Raw genomic sequence first — 24,862 nt, 5'->3', positions numbered from 1 at the left:
TCCAGACCCTTGATCATTTGAGTCACCCTCCTCTGGACACATTCCAGCTTAGAGTCCATATCTCTCTTGAATTGTGGTGCCCAGAATTGGACACAATATTCCAGATGTGGTCTAACCAAAGCGGAATAGAGCATGGGGAGCATGACTTCCTTGAATCTAGACACTAGGCTCCTATTGATGCAGGCCAAAATCCCATTGGCTTTTTTTGCCGCCACATCACATTCCTGGCTCATGTTCATCTTCCTCCCCACGAGGACTCCAAGATCTTTTTCACACATCCTGCCCTCGAGCCAGGCCTCATTGTTCCCCATTCTGTCTCTTTGCATTTAGTTTGTCCATTTCCTTCTTGAATTGCTTGGCCCACAAGGGAACGCAGGGAGAAAGTCTTACCAAAGCAGAACAGGGTGGGACTAGGCCTTTCCTCAATCTCTATGGATGCAGCTGGGATTTCATTAGCTCCCCCTACTATTGAACATGTTTTCCTGTTCAGAAGGTCCTTCTAAAGAGCAGTGACAATCCACCCTGCTCCATTTTCCGATCATGATGCTTTCTTCTCCTTTCTGAGGCAGTTCCTCTCCACCTCTGTGGCATCAGAAGCCTCTGGGCATGTACTGTGACTGGATGGATTTTCTTAAGACCCTTCTTGCAGTCTTTGGTCTCAACGTGTCCTTCCCCAAAAATGAACAGGGAGCCATACTCCTGGACGTGGCACCTGGTCACCAGTGGAGTTGCCAGAGTCACTAAAGCCAGCCCTAAGTTGCGATCCTTCCCCCAGCTACCCCACAGTGAAGGTTCTCATCTCACCAACCTCTCCCTGCTTCAGATGATGCCTCTGCATCTCTTCCAGTCTTTGGTTTCATCATGTCATTCCCCATAAATGAACAGGGAGCTCCCAATCGTGGCATCTGGTCACCAGTGGAAATATCCAGAGGAGCTGCCAGAGTCATTAAAGCCAGCCATTAAGTTGTGATCCTTCCCCCAGCTACTCCACAGTGAAGGTTCTCATCTCACCAACCTCTCCTTGCTTCAGATGATGCATCTGACACCGCTCAAACTGCCATGGCCCAACACAATGGAATAATGGGAGTTGTCATTTTGGAGTCTTCGAAACAGTACCAGTGCCTTACTCAACGACAGACAGCTCCCAGGATTAAACCATGGCAAGGAAAGAGGAATCAAATTGCACTCCTTCTACAGAGTATCCTTAGGCACAATTCAAGAAGGAGATGGACAAGACAGAATGTGTCCAAAGAAGGAATGTGGAATGTGTCCAGAGGAGGGCGACTAAAATGATCCAGGGTCTGGAGAACAAGCCCTATGAGGAGCGGCTTAGGGAACTGGGCATGTTTAGCCTGAAGAAGAGAAGGCTGAGAGGAGATATGATAGCCATGTATACATATGTGAGAGGAAGCCACAGGGAGGAGGGAGCAAGCTTGTTTTCTGCTTCCTTGGAGACTAGGACGCAATGGAACAATGGCTTCAAACTACAAGAGAGGAGATTCCATCTGAACATGAGGAAGAACTTCCTGACTGTGAGAGAGCCGTTCAGCAGTGGAACTCTCTGCCCCGGAGGGAGTGTGGTGGAGGCTCCTTCTTTGGAAGCTTTTAAGCAGAGGCTGGATGGCCATCTGTCAGGGGTGATTTGAATGCAATATTCCTGCTTCTTGGCAGAATGGGGTTGGACTGGATGGCCCATGAGGTCTCTTCCAACTCTTTGATTCTATGATTCTATGATTCTAAGGGGAACCAAAACAATCAACAGTCTGGAAGCCACAAATCTCTCCGAGGAGCGGCCGAGGGAGCTGGGTAGGTTCGGCTTGGAGAAAAGAAGATTGAAAGAAGAGGACATGACAGCCTTGTTTAGATACTGAAAAGGATGTCACATTGAGGAAGGAGGTCAGGTTGCTTTTTGTGGCTCCAAGAGTGGGACACAAGGGATCCCACCTCATAAGCATTAAGAAAGATTTCCTGGTGGTTAGAGCTGTTTAGCAGTGGAATCTGCTGCTGCTGCTGCCTGGGGGGGGGGGGGGGGGGGTCTGATGGAGTCTCCTTCCTTCTCTGGACTTTTTCAACCAGAGGCAGGATGGACATCTGTTGGGAGAGCTTGGATTGTGTCTTCCTTGGTGGCAGAAAGGGATTGGACTGGATGCTTTTGGGGCCTCTTTCAACTCTAGGATTCTGTGAAGATTGGGAAAGGTCAGGAGTGAACCTCTTTCCTCTTTCCATGCTCAGGGCAGCAATCTCTCGCCCAAACCAGTGGCACTCCCAAGCCCCAAGTTGTGGAACACACACACAACCACGGTTAAGAAGAAGCAACATCCTAAGACTGGCTCAGCGACAAAAAGAAGAAAGCCAGCAGGTCAAACTAAGGATGTCCAAGAAGAAGAAAGAAAGAAAGAAAGAAAGAAAGAAAGAAAGAAAGAAAGAAAAGGGGAAAGGGAAGGGGAAGGGGAAAGGGGAAGGGGAAAGGGAAAGGGAAAGGGAAAGGGAAAGGGAAAGGGAAAGGGAAAGGGAGGAAGGAAGGAAGGAAGGAAGGAAGGAAGGAGAAAAAAGAAAACTAAAAGGATACAGTGACTTATTAAAAGAAGAGATTTAAAGAACAACAAGATCCCTCCTTTATACAGAAGGAACACTGATTTTTCAGAAAACTTAGTAAGTTTAAATAAAGGATGTCAAGATAGTAAAGGTTTCCCCTTAAGTCCAGTCGAGTCCGATTCTGGGTGGTGGTGCTCATCTCCATATCTTAGCCAAAGAGATGGCATTGTCCATAGCCTCCTCCAAGGTCATGTGGCCAGCATGACTGCATGGAGCATCGTTACCTTCCCACCGAAGCAGTACCTATTGATCTACTCACATTTGTGTGCTTTCAAACTGCTAGGTTGGCAGAAGCTGGGGCTAGCAATGGGAGTTCACCCCGTCCTGCGGATTTGAACCGCCAACCTTCCAGTCAGCAAGTTCTGCAGCTCAGCGGTTTAACCCACTGCACCACCGCAGCCCCTTTTTAATGTCAAGATAAATAGACCAAAACTTGGATGTGACATTAGTGTTATTAAATGTCTTGCCCTTCACAACATTTCTCCTTTCCGTGATGATTACTTACACTTGTGCTAAAACCTATTAAACTACTAACAATGACTTGAGTAAGTTTTCCCATTCCCGAATGTAGACTGTGGAAAATATCAATTAAACAACATTTTGGAGAGAAAAAGAAGAAGCAGAATCCCTTTTGCATGCGACCGGGGCGATATTTACTTTGGTGTTCCTGTTCTGAAAGGGGGAGGCGGCGAAGACGTCGTCGTGGTCCTCCTTGGGCATCTGTTCGAGGAACATCCGCATCTGCTGCTTGCGCTTGAGGGTCCCCACTTTGGCCGCCACCGTCACGGGATGCTTGGCCCGCTCCTCCTCCTCTTCCTCCACCACCTCTTCTGTCAAGAAGCAGGACACACAAGGAGAGCCCTCAGCGGAAACAATTGGGGAAGGGGCAAGGGAGAGGCCCATCAGCCTCTGGTCACCCAAGGAGATCCCCCCTGCCCCCCAAAACACACATATATGTGGTCTTGCTGGGGAGAGTGCCACATGAACCACACAACACAAGTCTGTAGGGTTTGGAAACCATTTTAAAGAGCCTTTGGGAAGTGGCTGCCCACAGAGCTGTGTGTGACCCTGAGCCTGAATCTGTAACTGTATTGCTTAATGTTGATAATATTGATGTAAACTTGTTTTCTGCTTCCCTGGAGACTAGGACGCAAGGGAACAATGGCTTCAAACTACAAGAAAGGAGATTCCATCTGAACATGAGGAAGAACTTCCTGACTGTGAGAGCCGTTCAGCAGTGGAACTCTCTGCCCCGGAGTGTGGTGGAGGCTTCTTCTTTGCTTCAAACCTATGCTTCAAAGTTATTAAAAAGTTAGTCATAACAATAGGGCCGCTGTCTGCTTGCTATCTAATCCTCTAATCCTTTACTTGAGGAATGAAGCATTTTGAACAACCACGTCCTTTCAAGAAGCCTGACTGGCAAAGGACGGTGAGTATGAATGAGTAAACGGATGGATTATGAGTGAATTTTGGAGTGTGTGAGATGTCTGTGTAACCAATATAGCCATTACAAATCCCAGTACTGGATTGATCAAGGGTCTGGAGAACAAGCCCTATGAGGAGCGGCTTAAGGAGCTGGGCATGTTTAGCCTGAAGAAAAGAAAGATGAGAGGAGACATGATAGCCATGTATAAATATGTGAGAGGAAGCCACAGGGAGGAGGAGGGAGCAAGCTTGTTTTCTGCTTCCTTGGAGATTAGAACACAGAACAATGGCTACAAGAGAGGAGATTCCATCTGAACATGAGGAAGAACTTCCTAACTGTGAGAGCCGTTCAGCAGTGGAACTCTCTGCCCCGGAGTGTGGTGGAGGCTCCTTCTTTGGAAGCTTTGAAACAGAGGCTGGATGGCCATCTGTCAGGGGTGATTTGAATGCAATATTCCTGCTTCTTGGCAGAATGGGGTTGGACTGGATGGCCCAGGAGGTCTCTTCCAACTCTAGGATTCTATGATTCTATGAAATGCTGAAGGGCCTAGTTTGGATAGTGAAGCTGAAGTGATCAATAGGGACGAGGTTCAAGATGGAGACACTTTGGGCAGTAAAAACCCTACAGGCTTTGATTTAGAGGCTTCAAGGGAAAAGCCAAGTTCTCATGAGAAAGAAAATTCACTCCCTTCTTGTCAGGTTTTACAATGTATTGTAATGTAATATAGCTGAGTCATGCACTGCTAATAGACTTCTATTGGAAATGCTGAGTCATGCATTAACTGTAAATAGGGAATCATTTGGGGAATGTGTTCTGGCCTAGTCCAGGTGATTGTGAAAGATGCAATCCTGGGTTTGAGTTGAGTCAATGAGTTGGGAACCAATCAGAGATTGCTATGTGTAGTTGTATGGAATTGTATATAAGGAAGTCATGTACAGTGTATTCTCTCTCTCCTTGTGCTGTGATGCTGTTCGTTAAACATGAGCCAACAATGTGATGTGGCGGCAAAAAAAGCCAATGGGATTTTGGCCTGCATCAATAGGAGCATAGTGTCTAGATCTAAGGAAGTAATGCTACCCCTCTATTCTGCTTTGGTTAGACCACATCTGGAATATTATGTCCAATTCTGGGCACCACAATTCAAGAGAGATATTGACAAGCTGGAATGTGTCCAGAGGAGGGCGACTAAAATGATCAAGGGTCTGGAGAACAAGCCCTATGAGGAGCGGCTTAGGGAACTGGGCATGTTTAGCCTGAAGAAGAGAAGGCTGAGAGGAGATATGATAGCCATGTATAAATATGTGAGAGGAAGACACAGGGAGGAGGGAGCAAGCTTGTTTTCTGCTTCCCTGGAGACTAGGACGAGGAACAATGGCTTCAAACTACAAGAGAGGATATTCCACCTGAACATGAGGAAGAATTTCCTGACTGTGAGAGCCGTTCAGCAGTGGAACTCTCTGCCCCGGAGTGTGGTGGAGGCTCCTTCTTTGGAAGCTTTTAAGCAGAGGCTGGATGGACATTTGTCAGGGGTGATTTGAATGCAATATTCCTGCTTCTTGGCAGAATGGGGTTGGACTGGATGGCCCATGAGGTCTCTTCCAATTCTTTGATTCTTTGATTCCATGATTCTATGAAGGCTCTATGTAATTGATTAAAAGAACCTGTCTGCTAAGACAAGATATAACTGTGTGCTGTGGTGAGTCTGTAATATCGTCTAGACTGGGGGAAAGACAATGGTAAAACTGACAATGGCCGGGCATGTGCTCAAGTGTCTGTAAAAGGTTCCAGAGTGACTGCAGTTTGTGGGAGCAGTTGACTGAAAATATTGTGCAGGAAGAAGCTACTGGAAAGCTGTAGTTGTGCAACTGATCTGCTGCTGAATTGTGAAGTTAATCTCAACACTTCTCCTTCTGGGTCGAGCTTGGAAGATAACTTGCACCTGGTCAGGTCAATTATAACAGCCGCAGTTTAGAGATAAGCCAGAACCGCAGGGAGACTCAATGTTTACGTAGGTATGAGAGAATTCGACAACTGAAACCAAATATTAGAGTTAGCCGGAATCAGTTTCTGGGATTTAAGAGTGGCCGTGAGGGGGATTTCCTCAGACCAAGCATTGTTTAGTTTCAAGTACAAGCTCCAAGGTTTTCCAGTTTCCAGCGACCTGGACTCCAAGGGAATTTCTGGCTTCAGGTGAGATTTACCAGGGGATAATATATTGTCGAAGGCTTTCATGGCCGGAATCACTGGGTTGTTGTAGGTTTTTCCGGGCTATATGGCCATGTTCTGGAGGCAATTTTTCTCCTGACGTTTCGCCTGCATCTATGGCAAGCATCCTCAGAGGTAGTGAGGTCTGTTGGAAGTAGGAAAAATGGGTTTATATATCTGTGGAATGACCAGGGTGGGACAAAGGACTTTTGTCTGCTGGGGCTAGCTGTGAATGTTTCAGCTGATCACCTTGATTTGCATTCAATGGCTTGGAAGGGCCTGGGGGGAATCTTTTGTTGAGAGTAATTTTATGTACCTTTTTTCCCCTCTGTTGTTTTGCTGTTGTAATTTTTGGGATTTTGAGAAAAAGTCCTTTGTCTCACCCTGGTCATTCCACAGATATATAAACCCATTTTTCCTACTTCCAAAAGACCTCACTACCTCTGAGGATGCTTGCCATAGATGCAGGCGAAACATCAGGAGAAAAATTGCCTCCAGAACATGGCCATATAGCCCGGAAAAACCTACAACAACCCAGGGGATAATGTGTTCATGGATTTCTATTGAGAGAATTCTGGATATTATTGCTTTGGATTTTCTGCAAGCTTTCTGGACATTGCTGTTTGCTGTTTCATTTTGACTTCTTTACCTTTGGACTTTTTACCTTTTTATATTCATCATTCAATAAAAGGGGATTGTATGGTGTATTAATGACAAGAGGGCCCTGTTTCCTGAGCTGGAGTGCAACAGGAGCCTCCCGTGGAAGATAGTGGGTGCAGGGCCACAGGACTGTACCTCTGTCTTCCTTTCTTCTCCTTGGCTTGGTGGTTTTCTTTGGGGCCCGCGCCTGGCCCTCCTGCTCCGCCAAGTTCCTCTGCTGGCATTCCTCTGCCGTGCGCGAACCCACTCTCCGCGCCACCTCCAGCCAGAAGCCGCTCTTGTGCTTTGGAAGGGAAGCTATGGCCCTGCAAGACAGGAAGGAGAGACATCAAGCGCAAGCACATCCACACACACTGACTCAGGTATGACCAAATGAAGACTGGCAACTTAGATACTGAAAATCAGGTTGGGAGGAGGAGAGGGCACTGCTAGCAGAGCTGGAAAAGCTTGAAATTTTGTAAGTGTGGCAAAATGTATACCAGTGGTCCTCAACCTTCCTATTCATAGAATCATAGAATCAAAGAGTTGGAAGAGACCTCATGGGCCATCCAGTCCAACCCCCTGCCAAGAAGCAGGAATATTGCATTCAAATCACCCCTGACAGATGGCCATCCAGCCTCTGCTTAAAAGCTTCCAAAGAAGGAGCCTCCACCACGCTCCGGGACAGAGAGTTCCACTGCTGAACGGCTCTCACAGTCAGGAAGGTCTTCCTCATGTTCAGATGGAATCTCCTCTCTTGTAGTTTGAAGCCATTGTTCCGCGTCCTAGTCTCCAAGGAAGCAGAAAACAACCTTGCTCCCTCCTCCCTGTGGCTTCCTCTCACATATTTATACATGGCTATCATATCTCCTCTCAGCCTTCTCTTCTTCAGGCTAAACATGCCCAGTTCCCTAAGCCGCTCCTCATAGGGCTTGTTCTCTAGACCCTTGATCATTTTAGTATTCTGCTTTGGTTAGACCACATCTGGAATATTGTGTCCAATTCTGGGCACCACAATTCAAGAGAGATATTGACAAGCTGGAATGTGTCCAGAGGAGGGCGACTCAAATGACCAAGGGTCTGGAGAACAAGCCCTATGAGGAGCGGCTTAGGGAACTGGGCATGTTTAGCCTGAAGAAGAGAAGGCTGAGAGGAGATATGATGAGAGCCATGTATAAATATGTGAGAGGAAGCCACAGGGAGGAGGAGGGAGCAAGCTTGTTTTCTGCTTCCTTGGAGACTAGGACGCAATGGAGCAATGGCTTCAAACTACAAGAGAGGAGATTCCATCTGAACATGAGGAAGAACTTCCTGACTGTGAGAGCCGTTCAGCAGTGGAACTCTCTGCCCCGGAGTGTGGTGGAGGCTCCTTCTTTGGAAGTTTTTAAGCAGAGCCTGGATGGCCATCTGTCAGGGGTGATTTGAATGCAATATTCCTGCTTCTTGGCAGAATGGGGTTGGACTGGATGGCCCATGAGGTCTCTTCCAACTCTTTGATTCTATGATTCTATGATTCTAATGCCGTGACCCCTTAATACAATCCCTCATGTTGTGGTGACCCCCAACCATAATTTTGTTTTCGTTGCTACTTCATAACAGTCATATTACTACTGTTATAAATCATAATGTAAATATCGGTAAATATCATTGGACCAAACTGGGCACAAATACCCAATGCACCCAAATGTGAATGCTAGTGGGCTTTGGGGAGGATTGATTTTGTAATTTGGGCGGTGTAATTGCTGGGATTTATAGTTCACTTATAATCAAAGAGCATTCTGAACTCCACCAGCGATGGATTTGAACCAAACGTGGCTCCCATGACCAATGGAAAACACTGGAAGGGTCTGATGGGCATTGACCTTGAGTTTGGGCGTTGTAGTTCACCTACATCCAGAGAGCACTGTGGACTCATGCAATTGATAAGGAATTGATAATAATTGTTGATTTTGTTGTAATGTGTGATGTGTTTTAACTGTATATTACTGTATAACTTGCATTGTGTAAACCGCATTGAGTCGCCTAATCTAGGCTGAAAAATGCGGTATAGAAATAAAGCAAATAAATAAATAAATAAATGGTGGATCTGGACCAAACTTGGCACAAATACTCAATATGCCCAAATGTGAACACTGGTGGAGTCTGGGGAAAACAGATCTTGGCATTTGGGAGTTAAAGTTGCTGGGATTTATAGTTCACTACATTCAAAGAACATTCTGAACTCCACCAACGATAGAATTGGCTCAAACTTCCCACATGGAATCCCCATGACTATCAGAAAATACTGTGTTTTCTTATGGTCTTTGGCGACCCCTCTGTCACCCCCTCATGACCCCCTCAGGGGTCCCAACCCCCAGGTTGAGAAACACTGCTGTATACGAATGAAGTTTTGTAAAAGTTAGGGAAGAGGAAGCTAAGGAGTGAGGAAGGCAATGTTTGCCAAGCACAGTGTGAAAAGAAGTGTGCGAAAAGTTCAGAGAGTTTGCAATCAATATGGCAGTTAAAAATCCAAGCTGGAAGTAATGAAAGAGTTACACCTTTGGAATGTTATGAAGCATGCGTAGAACAGACAAAGAAGAAGTTGCAATAGACAAGGAGGCTGGACACTGAATTAATTAGCTGTTAATAGTTTAGTATAAATATAGCAGACTCCATTGTTCTGCCCTTTTTGCACTGTGAACAAGAAGCATGTACATCTCAATCACACCTTCCCCACTTTTGCATAGGGCTGTTATTAGTTTTAAAAAAAGATTTTGCCAGGAGTTTGTTTTAATGCATTTTTATATCTTTTTAATGTTTACTGTTAAAAATTATTATTGTTTAAGTCTTGGATTGGCTTTAAAAACTCACATCCATACTGTTAATGTCTTTGTATTGTCTTAATACGCCGTTGGCCACTTGAGTCTCAGCATTGAGAGAAATGAACATACAGGCTGTTTCAAAATGATGGACCCCACTTCAAAGCAGTATATTTCACGATGGTAACAACGGCACAGTAGTTTAATGAATTATCAAGTTAAGACTAATCATCTTGAGCCAGAAGCACATCTCAAATATAACCCCAAAAACAGGATATCTTGTCGAAGGCTTTCGTGGCCGGAATCACTGGGTTGTTGTAGGTTTTCCGGGCTATATGGCCATGTTCTAGAGGCATTTTCTCCTGACGTTTCGCCTGCATCTATGGCAAGCATCCTCAGAGGTAGTGAGGTCTGTTGGAACTAGGAAAATGGGTTTATATATCTGTGGAAAGACAAGGGTGGGACAAAGGACTCTTGTCGGCTGGAGCTAGGTGTGAATGTTTCAACTGACCACCTTGATTAGCATCAACAGAAAGGAAGAAACCATGAAAATGAACAAAATCTGGCTACCAGTATTAAAAAACTCAAAAATTACAACAGCAAAACAACAGAGTAAACAATCATAGAATCATAGAATCAAAGAGTTGGAAGAGACCTCATGGGCCATCCAGTCCAACCCCATTCTGCCAAGAAGCAGGAATATTGCATTCAAATCACCCCTGACAGATGGCCATCCAGCCTCTGCTTAAAAGCCTCCAAAGAAGGAGCCTCCACCACACTCCGGGGCAGAGAGTTCCACTGCTGAACAGTCAGGAAGTTCTTCCTCATGTTCAGATGGAATCTCCTCTCTTGTAGTTTGAAGCCATTATTCCGCGTCCTAGTCTCCAAGGAAGCAGAAAACAAGCTTGCTCCCTCCTCCCTGTGGCTTCCTCTCACATATTTATCCATGGCTATCATGTCTCCTCTCAGCCTTCTGTTCTTCAGGCTAAACATGCCCAGCTCCTTAAGCCGCTCCTCATAGGGCTTGTTCTCCAGACCCTTGATCATTTTAGTCGCCCTCCTCTGGACACATTCCAGCTTGTCAATATCTCTCTTGAATTGTGGTGCCCAGAACTGGACACAATATTCCAGATGTCCAATCAGGCACATCAAATCACCTCTCAAAGAAAGATTCCCCCAGGCACTTCCAAGCCATTAAATGCTAATCAAGGTGGTCAGTTGAAACATTCACACCTAGCTCCAGCAGACAAGAGTCCTTTGTCCCACCCTGGTCTTTCCACAGATATATAAACCCTTTTTCCTAGTTTTAACAGATCTCACTACCTCTAAGGATGCTTGCCATAGATGCAGGCGAAACGTCAGGAGAAAATGCCTCTAGAACATGGCCATATAGCCGGTAAAACCTACAACAACCCAGAGAATATCTTCTTAATATATTTGAGCAATAATAATTTGGAAATTTATGCCACGCCTGGGCCAACTTCAGCCCTCCCTCCAGGTGTGTTTTGGAGTTCAACTCTCACAATTCCTCACAGCTGTTTGGAGAGTTGAAGTCCAAACCCTTGGAGGAGGGTCAAAATGGACCCATGCCTACTCCGTGCCTTTCAAGTGGCAAGAGTTTCGTCCACAGGCAGTTTGTGATTGCAGAGACAGAAGGATTTCAAACCTTTGAATAACCCAATTTATGCACACCCCGCAAAACAGCCTCACTTGCCTGTGCAGTTTCCGCACTTCCTTCTCACTCCACTCTTCGTTCGTCTCCAAGCGGGGATCCCGGACAGCCTGCCGTGTCCTTTTGCCGGCTGTACTTCTGTCTGGAGCCGGGGACCCTTCCCTTCTGCTGGCCGCCCCTTTCTTCCATCCTTCTTTGGACTGCCGCTCCCCGACACTTGCTTCCGAGTCCGACTCAGATCCCAGGCCATTGTTTGTGGAGGTCTTTTGGGCCCCCTTTTGAGACCCGTTCCTTATATTCCATCCCTTGTGCGGCGTATCCGGAGAAGCGGCCATTCCAGGCGGCTCCTCCTGACCAGCGCATGACACCGTCACCCTTCTGTTCTGGAGGGCTGCAGGACCCACTTCCCGAGGCCGAGACCTCAAAGTGTCCCTCTTGAAAGCCGACTGGGTTTTCCTCTTGATGAATGGGACGTAGTCCTCGTCAGAATCGTCTTGGCTGCTGACAGGGAGTCTCTCCACACTTGGGTCTCGGCAGAGGACTGTTTTTGGGCGTTTGGAGGCGGAGGGCTTCCCTTCGGTGGCACTGCTGGTTCTGCCATCGCCGCCCTGGGACTCTCTGTCTGGCCGCGGCGTATTCCGCTCCCTCCTGGCCAGGAGCTTCGGGTTCAGAGGCGTCAAGGGAACCACAGCCTTCCTTTTGTGGACCTCGATCAGGGCCCTCTCGGAGTCACTTTCTTCAGAATCGGAAACAAAATTGTGCCCAGGATCTTTGGTGGCCTGTTCGGCTCTTGTACTTGTTCTTTCTTGGAATGAGAAGAAGACAGAGACTCTTTATACACCAGTAAGATCACAGGCTTAGTCCAGTCTCTTACACTATGAATAGTATTATTATTATTTATTTATTTTATTTATTTACTGCATTTGTTGACCGCCGTTCTCAGCCCTAGGGCGACTCACGGCGGTGTACAACATATAAAAACAGTTTACAATAAGGCAATATCACAACAGAATATCAACATAACTATCAATAATACAATTACACTAAATCATCCGCGCCGTCTCATCGTAGAATCATAAACCAATCTCGTTATTCATATTTCGTTCCAATCATCATTGCCAATTGTTGTAGCACTTAGTCAAACGCCTTCTCAAATAACCATGTCTTTAGGCTCTTGCGGAATGTCATAAGGGAGGGCGCCTGTCTGATGTCTACAGGGAGGGTGTTCCACAGCCGGGGGGCCACCACCGAGAAGGCCCTATCCCTCGTCCCTGCCAGACGTGCCTGTGATGCAGGCGGGATCGAGAGAAGGGCCTCCCCAGACGATCTCAAGGTCCTCGTAGGCTCATAGGCCGAGATGCGGTCAGAAAGGTATTTTGGGCCGGAACCGTTTAGGGCTTTGTAGGCCAGCACCAGCACCTTGAATTGGGCCCGGTAGCAGATCGGCAGCCAGTGGAGCTGGAACAACAAGGGCGTTGTGTGCTCCCTGCGTCCCGCTCCTGTTAGTAACATGGCTGCCGCACGCTGGACTAGCTGAAGCTTCTGGGCCGTCTTCAAGGGCAGCCCCACGTAGAGAGCGTTGCAGTAGTCAAGGCGGGATGTGACCAGAGCGTGTACTACCGTGGCCAAGTCAGACTTCCCGAGGTACGGGCGCAGCTGGCGCATGAACCTGAGCTGTGCAAATGCTCCCCTGGTCACCGCTGAAACCTGAGGATCCAGGCTCAACAATTAATCCAGGGTCACACCCAAGCTGCGAACCTGCGCCTTCAAGGGGAGTGCGACCCCATCCAGCTCAGGCTGTAACCCTATGCCCTGTTCGGCCTTGCGACTGACCAGGAGTACCTCTGTCTTGTCTGGATTCAATTTCAATTTGTTCGCCCTCATCCAGACCATTACAGCGGCCAGGCACCGGTTCAGGACCTGGACAGCCTCCTTAGTAGCAGGTGGAAAGGAGTGACAGAGTTGGACATCGTCTGCGTACAGATGACACCGCACCCCGAAACTCCGGATGATCTCACCCAGCGGCTTCATGTAGATATTAAACAGCATGGGGGACAGTATAGAGCCCTGTGGAACCCCACAAGTCAAAGGCTGTGGTGTTATTATTATTATTATTATTATTATTATTATTATTATTATCTTCTGCCTATATCATCAGTTGGGAGGCTCCTTCCCACTCTGGCACCAACGGCTGCTCTGGCCAGAGTGAAGACAGAGGGGAGCAGAAGATAGTTCCATCTTGTCTTTACTAATAATATAGTATATTATATTATTAGTAAAGACAAGATGGAACTATCTTCTGCTCCCCTCTGTCTTCACTCTATACTATATAATATAGTATATTGAGCGAAGGAAGATAGACGCTTTTGAACTGTGGTGCTGGAGGAAAGTGCTGAGAGTGCCTTGGACTGCGAGAAGATCCAACCAGTCCATCCTCCAGGAAAGAAAGCCCGACTGCTCACTGGAAGGAAGGAGACTAGAGACAAAGCGGAAGTCCTTTGGCCACATCATGAGGAGACAGCAAAGCCTAGAGAAGGGAATGATGCTGGGGAAAGTGGAAGGTAAAAGGAAGAGGGGCCAACCAAGGGCAAGATGGATGGATGGCATCCTTGAAGGGACTGGACTGACCTTGAAGGAGCTGGGGGTGGTGACGGCCGACAGGGAGCTCTGGCATGGGCTGGTCCATGAGGTCACGAAGAGTCGGAGACGACTGAACGAATGAACAACAACAACAACATAGTATATTGTATATACATATAATATTTATAATATTATAATGTAATACAATATAATACTAGTAATAATAATAATAGAATATTATAATTATACATTTACATTACATGTAATATTACAATTAATATTACAATATAATGGTATAGTGCAATATAGTAATATATAATACTGATATTGTACTATGCTAATAATAATCTATATATATATAAATGCTCTGTGCATAATGAGTACCTTAAAAACAAACGAACCAATGAAAGAAATCACACCAAATTTGGCAACAAAACGTCTCACAACACAAGGAGTGACCATCACTCAAAAAATTATGATTTTGTCATTTGGGAGTTGTAGTTGCTGGGATATATAGTTAACTTACAATCAAAGAGCATTCGGAACTCCACCAACGATGGAATTGAACCAAACAAGGCATATAGGACTCCCATGACCAACAGAAAACACTAGAAAGGTTTGGTGGGCATTGACCTTGAATTTGGGAGTTGTAGTTCACCTACATCCAGAGAGCACTGTGGACTGAAACAATGATGGATCTGGACCAAACCTGACTCCATATACCCAAATATGAACACAGATGGAGTTTGGGGGAAATAGACCTTGACATTTGGGAGTTGTAATTACTGGGATTTATAGTTCACCTACAATCAAAGAGCATTCTGAACCCCACCAACAACAGAATTGGGGCAAACTTCCCACACAGAACCCCCATGACCTACAGAAAAAACTTAAGGCCGTCCAGTCCAACTCCCTTCACCAGGGCAAGAAAACATAATCAAAGCCCTCCTGACAAAGAGCCATTCAGCCATAGATATGGATAATATGATTCACACACCCATAATATCATAGATGTGAATGGGACCCCTAAAGATGGGCAATATGTTGCATGTTCCAGAGTAGGCAAACCAGACACTCTCCACATCATAGAATCATAGAATCAAAGAGTTGGAAGAGACCTCATGGGCCATCCAGTCCAACCCCTTTCTGCCAAGAAGCAGGAATATTGCATTCAAATCACCCCTGACAGATGGCCATCCAGCCTCTGTTTCAAAGCTTCCAAAGAAGGAGCCTCCACCACATCAACACAGACAAAGAAACAGCAAGAAATACTGTTTACACACAAGCATAAAGAAATTACATATATTAGAAATCAACACTTTCTCATTACTGGCCCCACCCACTGTGCTGGACATACATTGGACTTGGTTTTCTGCCAGGGATGGGAGCAGGGTGGCGGGGTGGAGGAGTTGTCCATCTCTCCGTTGCCATGGACCGACCACTTCCTGATCAGATTTAGGCTCACTGCGCCCCCTAACCTCCGCAAAGGTGGAGGACCCGTTAAGATGGTCCGCCCCAGGAGGCTTATGGATCCGAATGGATTCCTGACGGCTCTTGGAGACTTTCCCGCTACCTCGGCAGGTGATCATGTCGAGGCCTTGGTCGCTCTCTGGAATGGGGAGATGACCAGGGCAATTGACATGATCGCTCCGGAGCTTCCCCTCTCAAGTAACCGAGCTAAACCAGCTCCTTGGTTCACTGAGGAGCTGGCAGCGATGAAGCGAAGGAAGAGGGAACTAGAGAGCGTGTGGCGCTCGGACCCAAGCGAGCCAAATCGAGCACGGTTTGTGTCCTTTCTAAGGGCATATGCCGCGGCAATAAAAGCCGCAAAGAAAACTTTCTTTGCGGCCACTATTGCGTCTGCAAAAAACCGTCCGGCGGAGTTGTTTCGGATTGTCAGAGGTCTTTTGACTCCCGCCACCTCAGGCGGGAGCCCTGACAATTCGGCCACGCGCTGTGAAGCATTTGCTCGGTTCTTTGCAGACAAAGTCGCTTTGATCCGTTCTGGGCTGGACACCATATTAAATGCAGTCTCTGTGGATGTGACACGAGCACCTGCTTGTCCTGTTTTGATGGATTCTTTTCAGCTTGTGAAGCCCGAGGATGTGGACAAGATACTTGGAGGAATGAGGCCCACCACGTCCATCCTAGACCCCTGCCCATCCTGGCTTCTGAAGGAGGCCAGAGGGGGATTGGCTGAGTGGGTAACGGTGGTGGTTAATGCCTCCCTTCGGGAAGGCAAGATTCCAGCGAGCCTAAAACAGGCTATTATAAAGCCGCTGTTGAAGAAACCATCACTGGACCCCACTAAATTGGACAACTTTCGGCCTGTTTCCAATCTCCCCTTTTTGGGCAAAGTCATGGAAAGCGTGGTGGCCTCACAACTCCAGGTATTCTTGAGAGACACGGATTATCTGGATCCGGCACAGTCTGGTTTCAGACCGGGACATGGTACCGAGACGGTCTTGGTCGCCTTAGTGGATGATCTGCGCCGGGAGCTAGACAGGGGGAGTGTGTCCCTGTTGGTGCTCCTGGACCTCTCAGCGGCCTTCAATACCGTCGACCACGGTATCCTTCTGGGGCGCCTTGCGGAAATGGGTCTTGGGGGCACTGCTTTGCGGTGTCTCCAGTCATTTCTGGAGGGCCGTACCCAGAAGGTGTTATTGGGGGACTCCTGTTCAACCCCACAGCCTTTGACCTGTGGGGTTCCACAGGGCTCTATACTGTCCCCCATGCTGTTTAATATCTACATGAAGCCGCTGGGCGAGATCATCCGGAGTTTCGGGGTGCGGTGTCATCTGTACGCAGATGATGTCCAGCTCTGTCACTCCTTTCCACCTGCTACTAAGGAGGCTGTCGAAGTCCTGAACCGGTGCCTGGCCGCTGTGACGGTCTGGATGAGGGCGAACAAATTGAAATTAAATCCAGACAAGACAGAGGTACTCCTGGTCAGTCGCAAGGCCGAACAGGGTATAGGGTTACAGCCGGTGCTGGATGGGGTCGCACTCCCCTTGAAGGCGCAGGTTCGCAGCTTGGGTGTGACCCTGGATTCATCGTTGAGCCTGGATCCCCAGGTTTCAGCGGTGACCAGGGGAGCATTTGCACAGCTTCGGCTTGTGCGCCAGCTGCGCCCGTACCTTGGGAAGTCTGACTTGGCCACGGTGGTACACGCTCTGGTCACATCCCGTCTTGACTACTGCAACACTCTCTACGTGGGGCTGCCCTTAAAGACGGCCCGGAAGCTTCAGCTAGTCCAGCGCGCGGCAGCCATGTTGTTAACAGGAGCAGGACGCAGGGAGCATACAACGCCCTTGTTGTTCCAGCTCCACTGGCTGCCGATTTGCTACCGGGCCCAATTTAAGGTGCTGGTATTATCCTACAAAGCCCTAAACGGTTCCGGCCCAAAATACCTTACGGACCGCATCTCGGCCTACGAGCCCACGAGGACCTTGAGATCATCTGGGGAGGCCCTTCTCTCGATCCCGCCTGCCTCACAGGCACGTCTGGCGGGGACGAGAGAGAGGGCCTTCTCGGTGGTGGCCCCCCGGCTGTGGAACGCCCTCCCTGCTGACATCCGGCAGGCGCCCTCCCTCATGGCCTTTAGTAGGGGCCTGAAGACGTGGCTCTTCGAACAGGCTTTCAACTGAGTGCTATGTTACTGGAAATGACAACCGGAATGAATTTACGACTACGAGATTGATTATGATTCCATAATATGACGCAGCGGATTTTTAGTGTAATTTAAATGTTGTGTATTAGTGATGTTAGTTTGTTGTCCTGATTGCTTTGTAAAGTGTCTTTTTTGTATTGTACACCGCCACGAGTCGCCCTAGGGCTGAGAGCAGCGGTTAATAAATGCAAGAAATAAATAAATAAATAATAATAAATACTTTATTTTCCAGATCACTGGACTGGGCCACAGCAACGAGTGTCAGGGGACGGCTAGTAATATAGTATATTGTATATACATATAGTATTTGTATTATAATGTAATACAATATAATACTAGTAATAATAATACAATATTATACATTGTCTAGCTCCAGCAGACAAGAGTCCTTTGTCCCACCCTGGTCATTCCACAGATATATAAACCCTTTTTCCTAATTCCAACAGACCTCACTACCTCTGAGGATGCTTGCCATAGGTGCAGGCGAAACATCAGGAGAGAATGCCTCTAGACCATGGCCATATAGCCCAAAAAACCCAACAACCCAAACAATATAAAATAAACATATTTATTAATATCCCACTTTCCTCTCTTAATTGAGATTCAAAGCAACTCACAACACTAAAAGCAACACTTTTTGTTGTTTATCTCATATAAACATTAAAATAGAATTAAACATAGCCTTGCTAAAACCAATAGTTGAAATCACAGAAAAACAATGTAAAACTTGAAATCATCCATACATTACTCAACACGCCTAATCTGAACTCGCTTCAGAAAGGAGATCCATTTTCAGTGGGGAGAAAAATGGTGCAGCTGAGCCAAGAACAGGATGTTCAACATCCCTAAGAGTCCATTGGCCTCCTTTTAGTGCTTCGTTTCAGTTGGTTCTTATATCTTCCTGGACACACGCTGCGGCCTTCTTGGCAACTCTTCCAGGGGATGAAATGCAAGGTGGAAATTAATCTGGAATGCTGGTCTCTCCTCCTGAGAACCCCATTTGCTAAACTATCAAACACATACACAAATCGATGCATCTTGATCTTTAGCCAATTCCTTCCTAGCCCTGGATTGGGCCAAGAGAGACAACAACCCCTGCTCTGTCATGTCTTCTTCCGTGGATAGTTCTCAAATCCACCCACCATTTGACTCTTCATTTTCAAAGCCTAAAAAAAAAGGTGCGCAAACAATTTTTTTACCTTTGGCTTGACTTGGAGGTCCTTCTTTGCTCGCCTTCATCTCACCCACTGCACTTTTGTTTCGAGACCGGAAGCTTTCCCTGGACTGTGACCGTGTGCTGCTCGCTGTCTTGGGAAACAAGGCGAGGGACGTAAGCACAAGGAGAGCCAGGCCTAGGAGGCTCTTAACCCTGAAGCCAACCGCCATGAATAAATGATATGGTAAAATGCCATTGCAAAGGCAAACGTGGCAGACCTTCATGATTGGCATAGGGGCTGGTGGGAGGAAGGGACCCCTGTGTGTCCACGTACGTGGGTGTGAGGTGTAACATTGCACATAACTGAATATGTAATGCCACACCACATATGTAGTTTTCTGTTGCCACTTTAATACATGGGATGTACTCTGTTCCTGTCCTTTTACAGGTGCCTTTCTTCTGGATTCATTGAGGGGAAAAAGAATTTCCTTTCTAAATCCCTCTACAGCCTTGTACTGCTGCAGTTTCCCTTTTAAATTGGCTGGGGCTTTCTTGTGAGCTGTTAAACCTTTGTGCTTTACATCACATGCTTTAGACACTCCGGTAAGCAATGAAGTAACAAAGTTTATTTATAGCTTCTGGTTCCAATGCTTTATGGTTACATTTGTGTTTTGTTACAGTCTCGAGACTTACATTCAGTATCATTCACTCAGTTAACTTTTCTTATGAAACCCTCACTATCTCACATCAACCAATATGTTACTTTCTTCATATACCCTTGGCTGAACTATTTTCTGACTTAGGCCACGCTGGCGCCTTCTTATTTTTCCTTAAACCTTGAGCTCTATTTTCCCGACTGCTTCTCTCTAACCGAGGTTTCTAACTCTCCCCACTTTTTTTTAACTGACAAACTCTAATTGCTTCTTTCAAACTTAACTCCAGCCCTTTAGAATGTTCAGTTCTGTAACTGCCATTCTGGCTCAGCGGCCTTTTAAAATCCTGGCATACTCTCATCTGCATATGACCGATCGGCTTCACATATGCAAATTAATCCTGCCTTCACTGTTGCTACCCTATTTGAGCCAATTCTTCCCTATCAGCCATATTGTAACCTAGAGCTACACACGAAAAATACAACATAGATCATAAATTTGACTACAGTGGGTTTGTGTGTTTTGTCCATTTTTCCCAGCCCATCTTTTTGAGATCTGGGTTCAACTTATTCACTGCCGTCCATCCCAAAATTGCTATTTGGCCTCTGTATAGAAGCTCTGCCTATCCTAACCAAGAGCAAACAAACAAGGAGGGGAAGGGGAATTAAATCTTACCGACAAGTAGTTGGTTCCTCCTCTGGCCACCATGACGTTGAGCTCTTGGTCGACCAGGATCCGCTCCCCGCACCAGTACTGCAGGGGGGGCTTCACGCGTCGGCCGCTGCGGGTGACACTGACGTTGGGGTCGCTCTGGGGAAGGGGCGGCCTTTTCCCTTGGCCTGCCCAGCAAAAGAGTCACAAATAAGCAGGGGGGCTCTTCCTCTAGGGAACAGCCACAACTTTTCTTTTCTGCCTAATAAGGCAGATGAATAGTGTAATAGTTGCCACGTGTGTTTGAGGGTTTTGGAAGGAGTAACTTGCAAACTCCAAATAGTCCTCAAAACTGAAGATCTGAGGATATTTTCACAGTGGCAACAAACATTGCATTTTCTGCAATAATAAATAAATAAAATAATTGTTTTATTTTTTCGAGGAAATAAGCCTCAAACTGTGAATAATCCATCCAGAATTACTCCCCACGCTTGAGAAACCCATTTTTCATTCGTTTTTGAAATATTTTCAAAGAATCCTAGACTCCTAGAGTTGGAAGAGACCTCGTGGGCCATCCAGCCCAACCCCATTCTGCCAAGAAGCAGGAAAATCACCTTCAACACACCCCTGACAGATAGCCACCTGTTTCAAAGCCTCCAAAGAAGGAGCCTCTCTCCACCACACTCCAGGGCAGAGAGTTCCACTGCTGAACAGCTCTCCCTCACAGCCAGGAAGTTCTTCCTCATGTTTAGGTGGAATCTCCTTCCTTTCCTGTAGTTTAAAGCCATTGCTCTGCATCCGAGTCTCCAGGGGAGCAGAAAGGAAGCCTGCACCCTTCTCACTATGATTTCCCCAGTCTCACATCTTGATCCCTGGCCCTCATCATGAAAAGCACAGACATGTGCTTTTCATCTTAAGAACAGACAAGCATCCCGAGCTCTGAGGATCACCTAGGAAGGAATCCCACTGGAGCATTGCAGCGCACCCAAATACCTGGGAGTCACTCTGGACCGTGCTCTGACCTATAAGAAGCACTGCCTGAACATCAAGCAAAAGGTGAGCGCTAGAACCAATATCATACGAAAGCTGACTGGCGCAACCTGGGGATCACAACCAGACAGTGAAGACATCTGCCCTTGAGCTATGCTACTCTGCTGCTGAGTACGCATGCCCAGTGTGGGACACATCTCACCATGCTAAAACAGTAGATGTGGCTCTTAATGAGGCATGCCGCATTATCACGGGGTGTCTGCGCCCTTCACCACTAGAGAAATTACACTGCTTAGCCGGTATTGCACCACCTGACATCCGCCGGGAAGTAGCAGCCAATAGTGAAAGGACCAAGGCAGTGACATCTCCAACTCATCCCTTGTTTGGGTATCAGCCAGCACGTCAACGACTTAAATCAAGACATAGTTTTCTAAGATCTACAGAGACACTCGCTGGAACACCTCAGCAAGCGAGAGTCCAAAAGTGGCAGGCTCAAACCCAGAACCTCAATCAATGGCTGATACCAAATGAGAGACCCCCCCCCCCAACCCGGGCACACAGAAGACTGGGCGACTTGGAAGGCGCTGAACAGACTGCGCTCTGGCACTACGAGATGCAGAGCCAAGAAATGGGGCCACAAAGTGGAATCCACAACATGCGAGTGCGGAGAAGAGCAAACCACTGACCACCTGCTGCAATGCACCCTGAGCCCTGCCACACGCACAATGGAGGACCTTCTTGCGGCAACACCAGAGGCACTCCAAGTAGCCAGATACTGGTCAAAGGACATTTAATCAACTACCAAGCTTGCAAACTTTGTGTTTTGTTTGTTTGTTAAAAAATGCAATGCAACTGTTTGGTTTGCTCCTGACACAATAAATAAATAAATAAATAATGTCTCCTCTCAGCCTACTCTTCTGAAGCTAAACGTGCCCAGATCTCTAAGCCTCTCTGTCTTCATAGTACTTGTTCTCCAGACCTTTGATGCTTTCAGTCATGAAGTCATGCCTCCTCCCATGAGTTTCTGCTATGGGTTCCTTCTGTAAGAGGTACTGTGTCCTTCGGAAGTTCTGCTGAGCAGCCCTAAGTTGACGAAAACTAAGTCTCCTATCAACCAGCCCTGTTCCTCTGGACACATTCCAGCTTATTTATTTATTTATTTATTTATTTCAAGGTTTTATATACCGACCCTCTCACCTTCAAAGAGGGATTCGGACCGGTTCACAACATGTGTTAACATACAAAAAATATACAATAACAACACAATGCCACTTCATTACACGATTAAAATATCAGCACCATACACATTAAAACATTATCACCCCAGTTCAAAGAGCCAAATCGTCCGACACCATCACAATCCCATTCATGTGGGCAAAGAATTAAATCAGTTGTCAAATGCCGCGTTCCACAACCAGGTCTTTGTTAGTTTCTTGAACGTCATGAGGGAGGGGGAAGTTCTGATCTCTAATGGCAGGGAGTTCCAAAGTCGAGGGGCCACCATCGAGAAGGCCCTGTCCCTCGTCCCCACCAGCCATGCTTGTGCAGGCAGAGGGACCGAGAGCAGGGCCCCTCCAGACGATCTTAGTGGTCTTGATGGTTCGTAGGGGAGAATACGTCCGGAGAGGTAAACAGGGCCGGAGTCAACATCTCCCCTTACAATTGTGGCGCCTAGAATTGGACCCAGTATGATTCCAGGTAAAGTGGCCTGACCAAGGCAGAACAAAATAAAAGGGGAGCATGACTTCCTGGATCTAGGCACTAGACTTTCATCTCTATCAATTCCTTGGGAGAAATAACCCAATTAAAGACATGTATTTTAAGACTATTTTAAAAATACAATGCGAGTTTGAATGTAATGCTACCATTGTGCTTATTCTCCTTAATAGGAGGAGTAAAATGGTTGCCAGCATCCTTTCAAAGGAAGCATGGACTTACCAGGTGTTTTACTACTGCGCAGGTCTATGACGTCATACGTGATGTTTTCTGCTTTTGCCTTTTTCTCCACATCTTTGGGCAGATGCCCCTGTTCCTCCAAGGCCTCCGTTTCCATAGGATCCTCCCGGTCATCGCTATCGTCGCTTGAAGGGAAGGTTCTCTTCTCTTTCCTGGCAGTTGAGATGGTTTGGAGGAAAGGAATAACACACTGAGGCACTTGAAGCAGATCTATAAAATGTGCAGGGACTGGCAACACCAATAGCTCCACAACCACAGCCTTCTGAGTCCAGTGTTTCTGGCACTGTTTGCCCTCAAGGGGCCCATTGGAGGCTTTAAAGCAGCAAGAAACAATGCCCAGAAAGCAACACAAGGAGGGAGAACCTTCAGATGCTCCAGCGCTCTTTCCCTGTGGAACCTACTGCTACTGCACCTGGATTGTAGCGCAGCTGGGTGAGTGTCAGCTGCATTAAGATCACTTCTGACCATAAGGTCATGAGGTCGAAGCCAGCCCGGGTTGGAGTGAGCTTCCAACCAATTGTGTAGCTTGTTGTCGACCTTTGCAACGCGAAAGACAGTTGCATCTGTCAAGTAGGAAAATTAGGTACCACCTATGTGTGGGTAGGCTAATTTAACTAATTTACGAGGCCATAAAAAAGACTCCAGCAAAGCACTCCAGCAAAAAGCATTCAGGGAATGCAGAAGTACTTCATCAGTGTCGCAGATGGACGATTAAAGCGACAGCTCCCCTGGCAGCCAGAAAAATGTTAAATAACCTCTGACTGTCTGTCTATATCTGTTGTGTGTCTTTGGCATTGAATGTTTGCCATATATGTGCACATTGTAATCCGCCCTGAGTCCCCAGCGGGATGAGAATACTGTAAATAAATAAATACCCAGGAAACTCACTTCAACATACAGAATATAACCCAGGCATGGGCAGATTTTGGCCCTCCCTCCAGGTGCTTTGGACGTCAATTCCCACAATTCCTCCCACAAGTCCCACACACCTGGAGAGAACTCTGAAGTTGACTCATGCCTGGTATAAAGGCACCTGGTTTGATAGCAGGTACACTGTTCCTGATCAAATGATAGGCTAATAAAAGTCCAAGGTGCTGACAAGTGCTGGCATTGGTTATTTAGCTATGTATTATTATTATTATTATTATTATTATTATTATTATTATTATCTTTATTTGGACCCCGCTAACATCTCCCGAAGGACTCGGTGCTGCTTACAAAGGCCAAGGCCCTCAATAAAACAACAGCATAACAAATACAACAATACAACTCATAAAGCAAATCAATAAATATTAAAGCAGTAATAAAAACATTAAAACAATACATCATGACGCATTTAAAACTAGGGCCGGGCCTAATGTAATGACTAAAATTAAAAGTGCTGGGCATGACAGGTGAAATGTAAGGATTTTAGGGTAGGTGCGATGTGCAGACAATCTTAAATCTCTAATAAAGTGTGTTTGGGACATGATGCTGGGAGTTTCCTATTCTGGAAAGGCACACTGGAACAGCCACGTCTTCAAGCTCTTCCTAAAGACTGCCAGCGTTGGGTCTTGTCTGATGTCCTTGGGGAGAGAGTTCCAGAGTCGGGGGGGGGGGGGGGGGGGCTACCACATCGTCATTATCACTACCAGAAGGGACAGAGAATTTCATCTATGCTGACAATCATGTCATCACCGCTCAAGCAGGGAGCTTTGAGATGGTTGAACTGAAGCTCTCTGAAGCTTTAGGTGCTCTTACTGCCTATTACAGAAAAAAAAACCAGCCGATTCCTAATCCATCTAAAACACAGACATGTGCTTTCCATCTTATGAACAGACAAGCATCTTAAGCTCTGAGGATGACCTGGGAAGGAATCCCACTGGAGCATT

At 46.7% G+C, this 24,862-nt stretch overlaps 1 protein-coding gene across 2 annotated transcripts in view; it reads right to left on the bottom strand.

Moving 5' to 3' along the window:
* The window catches only part of MIS18BP1 (MIS18 binding protein 1), a 49,269-nt gene that overhangs the window by 8,077 nt on the left and 16,330 nt on the right, over positions 1–24,862 (bottom strand). For both annotated transcript variants that reach the window (XM_067463151.1, XM_060755122.2), the window contains exons 8-13: positions 22,974–23,143; positions 20,070–20,233; positions 18,785–18,893; positions 11,378–12,140; positions 7,022–7,191; positions 3,253–3,425 (exon numbers count right to left, since the gene is read on the bottom strand). In XM_067463151.1, coding sequence (XP_067319252.1) covers positions 3,253–3,425; positions 7,022–7,191; positions 11,378–12,140; positions 18,785–18,893; positions 20,070–20,233; positions 22,974–23,143 — 1,549 coding nt within the window. The remainder of the gene's footprint in view (positions 1–3,252; positions 3,426–7,021; positions 7,192–11,377; positions 12,141–18,784; positions 18,894–20,069; positions 20,234–22,973; positions 23,144–24,862) is intronic.

The sequence above is a fragment of the Anolis sagrei genome, chromosome 1, assembly GCF_037176765.1.
Source record: "Anolis sagrei isolate rAnoSag1 chromosome 1, rAnoSag1.mat, whole genome shotgun sequence".
Lineage (NCBI taxonomy): Eukaryota > Metazoa > Chordata > Lepidosauria > Squamata > Dactyloidae > Anolis > Anolis sagrei.
The sequence above is the reverse complement of the archived record's forward strand: the minus strand, read 5'-3'. Positions and strand labels throughout refer to the sequence as shown.